The sequence below is a fragment of the Caretta caretta genome, chromosome 6 (genome assembly GCF_965140235.1).
Source record: "Caretta caretta isolate rCarCar2 chromosome 6, rCarCar1.hap1, whole genome shotgun sequence".
Taxonomy (NCBI): domain Eukaryota; kingdom Metazoa; phylum Chordata; order Testudines; family Cheloniidae; genus Caretta; species Caretta caretta.
The window spans coordinates 30,913,466-30,927,312 of record NC_134211.1 but is presented as its reverse complement, the minus strand read 5'-3'; the positions used below and the strand labels follow the sequence as shown (position 1 = coordinate 30,927,312).

Below are 13,847 nucleotides of genomic sequence, written 5' to 3'. Positions count from 1 at the left end.
TCTGAACTAGAGCTAAAATGACTGATAAACTCTCAACTTTGTAATTAAACTAGCAGCTATTGAGATATAGGAGAGATTATTTTATTTTACACCCTATATATAGATTTAGAACCATTGCCACATATGGGATAACAGATCTTTCTCTCTTCAGTGGAGAAAGTGGAATAAGGGAAATCTGTATGTCCAAAACCAAAACATAAAGGCAAGTTTGGTACTACTCGTTATAAATGGTAAACACCCAGACGCCTCGGTGGCATTGCTACACTACTTGGGCTCAAGTTTTTAAGCTTTTACTGCTACTTGTAGGGTTCCAATATAGTTATTTTTCCTTATCAACAAAAACAAGCAAATTCCTAAAGTGTTTCAGACCCAGTGGCAACCATGCTGAATGATTCACTACATTACTACATTATTCCGAGTTGAAAATGGCAATTAAAAAAAAGCCTAGGAAAAGTAACTGACTGTCCATATTTTCATAATTTGAAGATTTCATTGGAAAGAGTGTGGTCTAGCAATGCCATTGTGTTCCTCCAGACTGTCAACTAGATCTCAAAGTCAAATGTTTCTGATAGTGAAGTTCTCTCACCATTTTTCAAGGATAATGTTAATCAGATTCAGGACAGTCTCAGTGGCACCAAAGCAGTAACATCAGTGCAAAAAAGAATGAATGGGCAGTCTCTTCCAACAGTTTCAGAACAGTAAATTTCAAATGCACTGGAAGAGAAATGCTCATTCAGCAAGCTGAAGTTATGACCCTCCAAGTGTAAAATGTTTGTGCTCTTTATTGATAGCTATAAATAATGTCTCCTTGAGGGAAGGCAAGTTGTGACCACCCTTAAACACAGGAGGATCTGGTCCCCGCTCAAACAAACTTGCCAATTTCTGAACTCTTTCTGAAGGATAGGTGACAGAATGCCAAAATCTAGCAGCATCCAATATCCTCCTTTTTGGACCATATTCAGTTTGGTCTCAAACCTGGACATGCCACAGAATCTAGTGATGTCAGCAGTCAGTCTCCTCAAAAAGATGGATAAAGGTCAGAAATACAGGTTGATTCTATTAGTCCTATGCCACTGATCTTGAGATGGCATCCCACTTCTGCTCTGCCGATGATGCCAGCCTTCACTGTCCACTCATTACATTTCTGTAAACTTTCATGCTTTCTCTCATGCTCCCACTTTGTATGGGAGGAGTCCCCCATAATGCCTTGCCTTCTTTCTAATCCCTTCTTAAAACTTTTTGCAATGTCTATAAAAATGTTTTGACATTTGACATTGGGCAACTAATGTGCTGAAACCACTGTCTGTCACACTAATCAGTATTTTCTCATTGTTTCTCACCAATGGAATCCCACAGGGTGCAAAATTGAGGACTCTTTTATTCAGTGTTTGTCAAGCCACAGAGGGAAACATTAAAACCACTATGATGATCAGGTGTATGCCTCTTTTTCAATTATCTCAACAGAGCTATTTCCTGGAACTTCCAGTGAGTGGACAAAAACTAGCTCACAGGCTAGATCTGATTAATACAAAGGATATTAGAGACACAAGGTGAGTGAGGTAACATCTTTTATTGGACCAACTTCTGTTGGTGAGAGAGTGAAGCTTTTGAGCTTACATAAAATTCTTCAGGTCTCTGTAAGCTTGAAAACTTGTCTCTCACCAACAGAAGCTGGTCCAATAAAAGATATTACCTCACCCACCTTGTCTCTCTAAAACCCTGAGACCAGCATGGCTACAACAACACTACATAAGACAAAAGATATCAGCAATGGCCAGAAACATCAACTTTTATCTGCAACTGGCCAAGAAATTACAACCTTTTGTCTCAGATGCAGAGCATGCCACAACAGTCCATGCCTTTAGCACTTAACTACATAAAAACAACTAACTCTATCCAGGGCTACCTGAATGCTCCAGCTAGACCAGACACATATGCCATCTTTTAGAAGGTAAGACAAATTGATAACTACGTATTACACATGGACATGTGTGCTGCAATTTCATGTCCAGGTATAACTGAAGGTGCTGGTTACCATCTGTGAAGTCCTAAATAGCATAGGATAGAGTTATTTCAAAGATAACTTATCCCTTTTATACTCCCTGATAACAATTGCATCAACACTGTTAATCCCCAGAGAAGATATCACAGGAAAAGGTAACAGGGTTGGTCCTCACCACTCAGCTCCACTCCTGCTAGAAAGCAGACAGTGCACATCTTTGTTTAGGCATAACTGAAAGTGTTTGTATTTTCTTGGCAACAGATCTTCCGGCTGGCAATTCCTCAACTCTGACCCATTAAGTTAGAGTGGTTAGGTCACTGAGGAAAAGAATGCAGTGCATCTACTCATTTGGATCAAAATATTATATTACCTGGATATGCTTTATGTAGAGATCGATCAGATACAAGGGTGATAGGGCATAAAAACACAGAATAAACAAACATGTTTACCTTTCTATAGGCATCACATACAAGGATCATTTCTTGCAACAGTTTGCCATCCGGAGTGGTCTTCGGAACTATCTCCCAAAAGACTAACAGCAGTTTTTTGATGGTATGATCTTGAAGAGGCAGTACAAAACGAATAATAGTCATCAGAAGTCCAGGTAGTTTTTCACCATTCAGGATCATGATAATTACTTTCTTCAAGGCCTCTGTCTTGGACTTTACATCTCCTTTTTCTGGTAGAGGGAAGGAGGAGTTCAAAAGCACAGCAATTACAGAAAGTGACAAAGTAACAGGCGCTCCCAGAATTACTTAAATAATCAAGGCTTGTTAAAACAATCTAACAGAAATATTGATCTCCAGCAAATATAAACCTTGCCCCTCAGGACACCACCACATTATTATCTTTTTTGTATTACCATAGCATCTAGGAGTCCTAGTCAAAGACCAGGACCAGACTGTGCTAAAGAGTATGCTAATGAATTCATACTCCTAAATTTAAGAGAATAAAAAAACGAGCATGGGAGGTTTAATAAATACAGCTGTAATTTAGCATCCAATGAAGCTCAGTTAATTCCACTACACAGCTCTAATGAAGGGAATTTCATTACTGACAGACCATATTCACACCAGGAAATCACAAAGCATTATGGTGTTGCAGTCATTCTTGCATAGGCACCAATTACTTCTGGGGGAATTCTGCACCACTGGGTATGCACAGAATTTATGTCCCCTGCAGACTTCTTTGCTTTCTCACAAAAAAATGACTTTGATGGGGAAGCAAAGGGAAGCCACAAGAATGGTCAAGCAATCCTCCCCAGCAGTATGTTTTGGGTGCTGAGGGCAGCCAGCAGAGACTTAAATCACTGTGGGGCAGAGGGGCGGGACTGGGAAAGACTAGGCTGGTGGCTCCTACCCTGCACCAGGCTCAGCTGCTAGTCCCGGCTGGGCAGGGGAGGATGGGACTTCCTCTTCCCCTGCACGACATCTGGGGCTGGGTCAGACCCACCCTCAGATTTCTCCCCCAGCTGCCGGAAGCTCTGCAAACTGCCCCTCTCCCCGCTTCTTGCGCCTATCACTCCTCAGCTGCATGGGGAGGGACCCCTCTACAGGGAGCTGCTGCTCCTCCATCCCCCGTGCATCCATATCCCCTCATCCAGACCGTCCTGCCAAGCCACATACCCCGCAATCAGAACCCCCCCATGAGTCTCACTCCCCCTGCACCTAGACCACTCTGACGAGCCACCTGCACCCAGATCCCCACCCCACTGAGCCCCAAAGAGTTGCACCTGGATCCCCATCCCACTGAGCCCTACTCCCCCCAGCATCTGGACCTCCCACTGACCCTCCCACATCAAGACTACCTCGCTACGCCCAGACCTCTCCACCCCAAGCCTCACCTGGACCCCTCCTGCAGAGTCCCATTACTGTTGCACCCAGAACCCCTAAACAAGCCCCTGTGCATCGAGATCCCCCACTGAGCCACCCACACCCAGACTGCCTCACATAGAACCCTCTCAACCCACACCTGGATTCCCCCCAACACTAAGCTCCTCGACCCTTGGATCCTGCCTTGTTGAGACTGCCTGCCCACACGTAGTGTGCCTGGCACAGAGAGGCAGGGCCAAGGGGTATTTCTGGGGCAAGCCCAGTCCTTGCGCTGTGTCAGGGTTGAGTGCAGCCTCATCGCTGAGTCCATGTCCCAGGGACGGGGGAGCTGCACAGTGATTTCCCACCTCTGTGCAGCCAGTAGCCTGTGTTCCACAACATCATGCTGGAGCATCCACATTTGTTTAGCAAATAAAATTTGCTGAATTTTAAACTATTGTGTGCATAATTTTTAATTTTGGGGGGCAGAATGCCCTCAGGAGTAACCTCTGAGTTAGTAAGAATGCACTAGTACTGGCAATATGTACTGAACTACAAAGCAGCAAAAACTTAAGAACTCCAGTCGGTCAGTGCATTCCTTATTAAATCTACCCGAGCACAAACATGTACTACATATATAGGAAAAGAGAGAGAGAGTTAACAGACACAAAAAGACAGACTTGCTCAGATACAATCAAGATAGGATCTATATAAATGACAGGTCATTAGTGGACAGTTACTACCAAAACACTGTAAACAGAGGAAATATTCCCTCAAGTTTCAAAATCTAACATTAATCCAGCAAACCTAAATTCTCAGACTGCTGTATACATCAGTATTTAATTAGCAGAGATTGCTAGGGCCATCAGACATTTATTTTGCAATGGACAGACTTCTGACCCAACACATACTAATGTAGGTATTATTGAATTATGGGGAGGAAATGGTTACTAGAGTTCTACTGGCTTTGGAAATGTTAATTATTTCAAGTGGTTTTTGGAGGTATTCTACTCTTTCCTTTCTCTGCTTTCAGACTGGTTGAAGTATTCCAACATGTTATGTGGTAGAACAGAACTTGCAAACAGGAACTCTCCTTGAAATCTGCATTGTAGGACTACTTTGACTCTCACTGACCTCAATAGGAAGTACTATCTTTCTACATACATGAAATACAGAAAGGTATTACGTTTTACCTTTTTATGCATAGGAGACAGTTTACTTAGTGGATTGAATTTTTATTTGAGTGGCCAAAACGAAGGCTTTACCATGAAGTAACCTCTCTCTATTTCCCATCCTCAAACAGGTCTTAGGATACTTGAGAAGTATTCAAGTCATAAAACAGAATGATAACTTTGTCCCAAGATTTCTTGCTTTTAAATTGTAAGGCATATTCTGATAGGTGCTTTAGATCCTATATTCACCAACTAGGGCCTCAATTCAGCAAAGTATTTAAGTGAGTGAGTAGTCCCACTGAACTCCCATGCTTAAGTACAGGTCTGTATCCCGACTACCTTTTTACTGGACTTAGAATAGTAATGTTATGGATAAAGGTTAAATTTTTCAATTACCAAATTAAGTTTATTTAAACATAATATTACAGTTATGTACTTTTTAAAATAACTATAAAAGCAATTAGTTTAAGAGAGATTGGTTTTATATTTTACAGTAAGTATTACATTAAAGGTTATCATATAATGAGAAAGAAAAACAAGTGTTAATTCAAGTAAAACTGAATAGCCTGTTAGCCATAAAGTACATTACTTGCCTAGGTCATTTTTTAAGCTGATTTCAGATGGTGGTTCTGAATCCATTGGAACATTAATCAACGTATAACATACATTCTCTGCAGCGGTCATTGTTCTTGGTCACAAATACTTTCTTAATAGAAGAACTACTTCCGACAAATATCAGGCACTCTAGAAAAAACAAAATGAAATTAATGGAACTTGTTAATAACTAGATAACAAACAGCACAAAAGTATGCTATTGCAATTTCCACAAAAATATTAAATACTCAATTTCTCTAAAAATTTGGATTTAAAGGACTTCTAAACTACATTATTCAAAACCTCTCCCCAAAGAGTTAGATCTCCTTTCACTTTATAAATGTTCTTATTAATAGTGTATTAAAATGTTAAAATAAGTATGCAAAATCCCCAAAGAAAAAGTAATATGCAAAATTCTAATGAACATGTGAACTACTTAGATATTAATGAACAAGTTTTATAGGGACAGCTAGGGTCTAGTGGATTGAGTATGAAGATGCAAAACACTTTCAGATCTATGAATGAAGAGTGCTGTAAGAGCAAAGTATAATAGTAAATAAAATAGTAACAAATACTATAACTAAGATTACAAAACTATTTCCTTTAACCCTTTAAAGATTCATTTAAACTGAAACAAGTGTAAAGAAGAACTACTGAAACAAGTTAATTTAATTTAAACTGGAACAAACTGCTGAGGGCAGTTATGGAATCTCCGTCATTGGAGGCTTTTAAGAACAGGTTAAACAAACACCTGTCAGGAATGGTCTAGTTATTATGTACTCTTGCAATGAGTGCAGCGGACTGGACTAAATGATCTGTTGAGGTATCTTCCAGTCCCACACTTCTGTGATCACTGGAAAGAAGAGCCAGTCTTGTTTACTCTAGCAAAAAGGCGGCTGAAAGGTGTATGATTGCTCTCTATAAATACATTAGACAGGTAAATACCAGGGAGAGTAAAAAGCTATTTACGTTAAATGAAAAATGTTGGCACAAGAATATTCATATAAACTGGCCATGAACAAATCCAGGCTGGAAATTAGAAGGTTTCTAACCATCAGAGGGATGAAGTTCTGGAACAGCATCCAAATATGAATTGCTTTGCAATATGAAGCTCTCACTTGGGCTAAGCTAACTTGAGAGAAGCTAACTATCCTGTGAAGCTATAACCTTAAATTAGGAGAGTGAAACTTGTAATGTTTGTTAGGCCTTTCACAAAAATCAGAACACATATTGGAGATCACCCTGTAATAACTGAGCATTTTTGGTGTAAGAAAAGTCCTTTTCACTCGTTCTTATTAAGAACTCATACATAAAACAAGTTTGAAGCTTTACATAGTAATGTTTTAATTAAGAGATTCTTTTTAAATGAAAACTGTCACTTTTCCAATATTTTGTAACCATCTGTTCAATTAATTTCAAACTTAAGAATTCTCTGGGTAGAGATTACCCATGACAAATTTATGCAGAAAAGTAGCTTTTTTTTCCTGGAAGTTGTATGCAAGTAGTTCAGAATTGGTCTCAAAATGGAAATTGAAATATACCCTTTACTATGGAGTTTTGTGACTGTCTATTTTAATATTTATTAAGCATGCTATACAGTATGAGATTTTTAGCCACTAACAGAGTAGTAAACTTGATCATTTGAGCCCCAAAGCATAATATATCAGGAAGTTATAAATATGTGAAAACGGGTGCGAACGAGTCAGAGTTTAAGGGCAGAAGGATCATTTAGTCTGACTTCCTACAGCACAGGCCACCAATACTAACAAGCACCCCGCACACTAATCCAGCAACTGAAATGAGATCAAAGTATTACAGCCCATAGGTGACTAGACTATGAAAATAGGAGGGACCAAGGAGCACTCAAGGAAAATAAGGCCACTGCAAGAAACTTAATGAATTTTTTGCATAGGTCTTCACGACTGAGTAGGTGAGGGAGATTCCCAAACCCAAGCCACTCTTTTTAGATGACAAATCTGAGGAACTGTCCCAGATTGAGGTGTCATTAGAGGTGGTTTTGGAACAAATTGGTAAATTAAACAGAATAAGTCACCAGGACCAGATGGTATTCACCCAAGAGTTCTGAAGGAACTCAAAATTGCAGAACTACCAACTGTGATATGTAACTTATCATTCAAATCATCTTCTGTACCAGATGACTTGAGGATAGCTAATGTGATGCCATTTTTTAAAAAAGGCTCCTGAGATGATCCTGGCAGTTACAGGCTGGTAAGTCTAACTTCTGTACCAGGCAAACTGGTTGAAATTATAGTGAAGAACAGAATTATCAGACACATAGATGAACACAATTTGTTGGGGAAGAGTCAACATAATTTTTGTAAAGGGAAATTATGCCTCATCAAACTAGAATTCTTTGAGGGGGTCAACAAGCATGTGGACAAGTGTGATCCAGGGGATATAGTTTACTTAGATTTTCAGAAAGCCTTTGACAAAGTCCCTCACCAAAGGCTCTGAAGCAAAGTAAGCTGTCATGAAATAAAAGGGAAGGTCCTCTCATGGATGCGTAACCAGTTTAAAGATAGGAAACAAATGGCAGGAAAAAATAGTCATTTTTCAGAATAGACACACATAAATAGTGGTGTCCCCCAGGGATCTGTCCTCCCATCAGTACTATTCAACATATTCATAAATGATCTGGAAAAAGGGGTAAACAATGGAGGTGGCAAAATTTGCAGATGATACAAAACTGCTAAGGATAGTCTGCTTTGAATTTAACTACAAAGAGATCTCTCAAAACTGGGTGACTGAGCAACAAAATGGCACACAAAATTCAATGCTGATAAACTAAAAGTAATGCACACTGGAAAACATAATCCCAACTATACATATACAATGGTGGGGGTCTAAATTAGCTGTTACCACTCAAGAAAGAGATCTTGGAGTCATTGTGGATAGTTCTCTGAAAACATCCACTCAATGTACAGCGGCAGTCAAAAAAAGCTAACAGAATGTTGGGAATCATTAAGAAAGGGACAGATAATAAGACAGAAAATATCATATTGTCTCTATATAAATCCGTGGTACACCCACTTCTTGAATACTGAATGCAGATCTCGTCACTTCATCTAAAAAAAAAGACATTTTGGAATTGGAAAAGGTACAGAAAAGGGCAACAAAAATGATTAGGGGTGTGGAACAGCTTCCATATGAGTAGAGATTAATAAGATTGGGACTTTTCAGCTTGGTGTTATTCACTCCTCATCATCACACAAGAACTAGGGATCACCAAATTAAATTAATAGGCAGCAGGTTTAAAACAAACAAAAGGAAAGTATTTCTTCACACAACGCACAATCAACCTTTGGAACTCTTTGACAGAGGATGTTGTGAAGGCCAAGACTGTAACAGGGTTCAAAAAAGAACTAGATAAATTCATGGAGAATAGGTCTACCAATGACTATTAGCTAAGATGAGCAGGGATACAAAACTATGCTCTGAAGTGCCCCTAGCCTCTGTTTGCCAGAAGCTGGGAATGGGCAACAGGGGATGAATCACTTGATGATTACCTGTTCCGTTCATTCCCTCTGAAGCACCTGGCATTGGCCAGTGTCAGAAGACAGAATACTGGGCTAGATGGACCATTGGTCTGACCCAGTATGGCCATTCTTATGTTCTATTGGCAGGGAAACGGTTGAGATATACCCAAATAGTCCTAGCAAGCGAGCTGCACCCATATGCTGCAGAGGAAGGCAAAAATCCCAATGTCACTGCCAATGTGACTTGGGGGGAAATTCCCTCCTGCTCCCACATCTGGTGATCAGTTAGATCCTGAGCACGTGAGCCCGAACCAGCCAGCCAAGCACCTGAGAGGATGCTCGATGTTATGCAGAACCCTGGACGACCCCCACCCCCAACGTCCCCTCTCCAGACATGGCCACCTCCTGATGCTTCACAAGAAGATTTAAAAAAAACAAAACAAACCTCTTCCATAATACATGGGGGGGGGGGGGAGGAAGGAAGAGAGAGAGAGAAGAATCTCTTTCTGACCCTGGTGACAAGTTGAAACTCTTTAGGATAAACTTTAGGAATATCTGCATGTGGGTGATGGCAAGGTTTGCCTGACTTTTTGGCCCTTGACTAGGTCTTTCCCATCACATATAAAGAAAAGTACGAAGATACAGATTTAAAACTTGTTTAAACTGATCAAATTCAACTACTCGTTAAAAAAAAAAACCTACTAATATGAGCATTCCTCCAGAACTTCAGCGTGTCAAATTTGCTAAGCTCTGTCAGAGCTCCCACTGTTACATAAGCATTTAGTAATAAGAGAAAGGGAGCCTTCTTTGGTAGTTCCTATTTGGAGCACTAGGTTCCATAATGCATTAAGTCTGAAGGTCTGTTAACAAGTTAAAGCTGCATCAGAACTATAATAATGGACTACATTAATGCCAACTGTCCGTGTGACCCTGTACACCCACTGAGTTCACCTGCTGGAACTTACTCATTTTGAGAAATTTGAAACATGGTGCTCATGGTCATCATAAGCTCCACAAAATACGCAGGCAGTGCTTATAACTTCTACGTGGTCTCCACAATGACTCTGCTCACACCAGTTACAAGCCTGTAAATGTCTTGAGAATCATGTGAGGCTTCATGGAAGGTATAATCAGGTATTGTTGATCAGTGTACATAAAACAGTTTGCCAATATAAAACATTTCACAAGTGCTGAAAATTCTTAAGAGTTGAGTGTAAGAATCATAATTGTTGCACTTCTTGATTTTATTCATTTTAGGTTTTCAGTGTTAACATTTCATGAACACAGATTTTTGCATTTAACTCTTTTATTTTTAAACTGAGAACAAAGCTGCATACTATGGAGCTGTGCAATTCTCTTTTGCACAAATCTGTTAACTACAACTCTACACTACATACCCTAAACTAGGGGCTCCCAACCTTTCCAGACTACTGCACCTCTTTCAGGACTCTGATTTGTCTTGTGTACCCCCAAGTTTCACCTCACAAAACCACTTGCTCACAAAATCAGACATAAAAATACAAGTGTCACAGAGCACTATTACTAAAAAATTGCTTACTTCTTCATTTTTACCATGTAATTATAAAATAAACCTATTGGAATATAAATATTATACTTATATTTTGGTGTATAATATACAGAACAGTATAAACAAGTCATTGTCTGTATGAAATTTTAGTTTGTACTGATTTTGCTAGTGCTTTTTATGTAGCCTGTTGTAAAACTAGGCGAATACCTAGATGAGTTGATATACCCACCCTGGAAGACCTCTGCACACCCCCCAGGGATACACACACCCCTGGTTGAGAACCATTGCCCTAAACCAGGGGCTCCCAAACTTGGTTCACGGCTTGTTCAGGGTAAGCCCCTGGCGGGCCGCGAGACACTTTGTTAACCTGAGCGTCAGCAGGTATGGCCGCTCCCAGTGGCCGCGGTTCGTCATTCCCGGCCAATGGGAGCTGCGGGAAGCAGTGGCCCAGCCCACGCCGCTTCCCGCAGCTCCCATTGGCCGGGAACGGCGAACTGCGGCCACTGGGAGCGGCCGTACCTGCGGACGCTCAGGTTAACAAAGCGTCTCGCGGCCCGCCAGGGGCTTACCCTGAACAAGCTGCGAACCAACTTTGGGAACCCCTGCCCTAAACCATAGCCCTAGAACTATAGAGCTGTATAACTGTTTTTTTCAGCAACTTCACTTATTTTAAAAGTCACTGCTCCGAAGATACAGGATAAAAACATCTATCAAGAATGCAAGGCAAATTTATAATTGCTTACAGCATCAGTTCAAAAAGTTCTCTGTTCATTTTTCCAAGTGACTATTCCTTGATGAGAATTAGCCACATAATTAGTTCAAAGTTTTAAAGTTCAATGGTTTTTATTTCACATTTTTCCTAATTTTTAAGGGGGGGGGGGGAGAAAGATGAACGGCTACAGCCATGGCCGCAAACCTGCAAATGCATTTGCCACTGACTTCAGTGGGAATGCTCCAGCACAAAGCTATCCAAATATATGTCTACAAAATGAGAAACTTAAATAGTAAATAGAAATAAAGGTTTAATATATATAAATATAACTTTTCATTGTCCTTGTATTCACATTGACTCCATAGATTTAACAATACTGCTAAATAACCATAACAAAAAAAAAAAACATAGGTTTAAGAACCCAGAAAGAAAACAATCAATTAGTGGAATGGATCTTTGTTGAAACTTTCCACAATTTTATTTGACACAGAAAGTTTCAGTCCAAAAAGAATGAGAATTTTTAGCAAAGGTGAAAAGAAATCATAAAGTAAAGCTGCAATCTCACACCCCGACCCTGCAATGAGTTTTGGGCAGGCAGCCTCAGCGCCCGTGAGTAGGGTGACCAGATGTCCCGATTTTATAGGGACTGTCCCGATTTTTGGGTCTTTTTCTTTTTAGTCTCCTATTCCCCCCCCGTCCCAATTTTTCACATTTGCTGTCTGGTCACCCTACCCGCGGGAAACCCCAGTTAACTGTACTAGGAGTCCAGAGGGTCAAAGCCAATCGCATGGGGGCGGCCTGAAGTTTAAACTTCTCTGCATCACCTCCCCGGGAGCCTCCCTAGCACTGCACAGACCCGGCCCGATGGCTCCGCGACTGCCTCACAGGTCACGAAACAAATCGGTGGCGGACCGAGGAAGAGAACCCGGGGGTCCCGACGCAGCGGGCCGCGCTACCCGCTGACTCGTCGGCTGCACGGCGACCGCAACCCCCGGGGACCCCCAAGAGCAGGGCCCGGACCGGCTGCCCGCCCAGGGGAACGGCTCCCACCCCCGCAGCCCAGCCCGGACTGCCCGGGAGGCCGCAGGAGCGGCCCAGGGCAGGCTGGTGCCCGTCGAGACCAGGGCGAGGCCGCTGGCTCCAGAATGGGGGCGGGGGCCAGTCTCCGGCCGCGGCCCTCAGGGCGACACGGGCCCAGCGCAGGAGTTCGCGCCCTCCACACTCCGCAGCCGCCGTAGGCGCTGTACCTGCCTCCCGTGCTGCCCGCGGCAGGCCCCCTCCAGCCCCGTCTCCCTCCCGGCTGTGCCCGCTGCTCGGCTGTGGCTGACGTGGAACCCCTCCGCGCGACAGTGACGGACCACATCGGTAGTACGGCGGCCGTAGTAGGACACGCCTCCTCCGTACGAAGCAGCGCACAACAAGGGGCTCCAGCGCGCGCACCCCGCGCGGGATGGGAGGGGCCGGCGCGTTTGAATGGGCTAGCCCCAGCCCCGCGCGCAGCCCTCACTCGCCGCGTGACGGTGACCCCTGACCGTCCGCGCCGCCGCCGTCCTGGCCCTGGCAGGTGGCCACGAGACAGCCACGTCACTGCCCCCCGGGTGTCCTTGGCCGGGCTGGGCAGAGCGCGGGGCCCGCCCCGGGCAGGCGGCTGGAGCTCACCCCCGCGGCGTGGAAGACAGAGGCCGCGCGTTTAGACCAGCCCGGCGCTGGGGACGTGCTGGGCCCCGGCCGGCAGCTGGAGCCGCCGGCTGCTAATGGAACTCGTGACTAGGCCTGAACGCCGCTGCTGCAGAACGGGGAACAAGCCCCGTTGGACACATTGTGTGCGCCACACAGCTCGCCACAGGCGCCGGTCAGAGCTGGGCCAGTCGGCCTGCGAGCTAGGCAGCGCGCTGTCCGCGATGGCTGAGCCTCCTTGGGTCACACGTCGCACGCAGCCTGACTACTCGGTCTCTGTCAGCGATCAGATCTGCCCTGGGCCAAATCAGGAAGGGAAACATTTCCGGGAAAAACAACGAGGAGGCCTTGTGGCACCTTAGAGACTAATTTATTTGGGCAGATGCATGGAGTGGAAAATACAGTAGCAGGTATATTTATACCTAGTACATGAAAAGAGGGGACTGACCCCTCCTGCCCCCGCAACCGGGTAAGGTAAAGATTTGTCATGTTCAGTGAGGAGGGTATTTACCTCTGCATGGAGGAGGCCAGCAACAACAGAATAGTGGATGAATCACATGGATCCAAATCATAGTAGTTAATACTGTGTGCATTCACTGTCTCTTACACCATCATACTATACTTCCCCTACCCCCCCCCAACTGCCTTCACCTGGACTCCCTTGCAGAGTCCCATGCCCCCTGCACCCAGAACCCCACACCGAGCCCCTGTGCACCTAGATCCTCCCTCTCAGGGTAGATCAATTTAAAAAAATATTTTAAAAATCTGATTTTTTGGATAAAATGCTTTTTGAAGAAAACTATCTAAAGATTGTTTTAATTAAGATACATTATAACTTAAAGATATTGCATCAT

At 43.2% G+C, this 13,847-nt stretch overlaps 1 protein-coding gene across 3 annotated transcripts in view; it reads right to left on the bottom strand.

The window, feature by feature from the left end:
• Positions 1-12,675, bottom strand: part of COPB1 (coat protein complex I subunit beta 1) — a 37,963-nt gene extending 25,288 nt beyond the window's left edge. The window contains exons 1-3 of one of the 3 annotated variants that reach the window (XM_075129387.1): positions 12,564-12,675; positions 5,579-5,729; positions 2,452-2,681 (exon numbers count right to left, since the gene is read on the bottom strand). In XM_075129387.1, coding sequence (XP_074985488.1) covers positions 2,452-2,681; positions 5,579-5,669 — 321 coding nt within the window. In that variant the 5' untranslated portion in view covers positions 5,670-5,729; positions 12,564-12,675. Of the gene's footprint in view, positions 1-2,451; positions 2,682-5,578; positions 5,730-10,041; positions 10,163-12,563 lie in introns of those variants that run through there. The other 2 variants (XM_075129388.1, XM_048855511.2) reach the window with 2 other exon arrangements.
• Between the last annotated feature and the right edge of the window lie 1,172 nt (positions 12,676-13,847).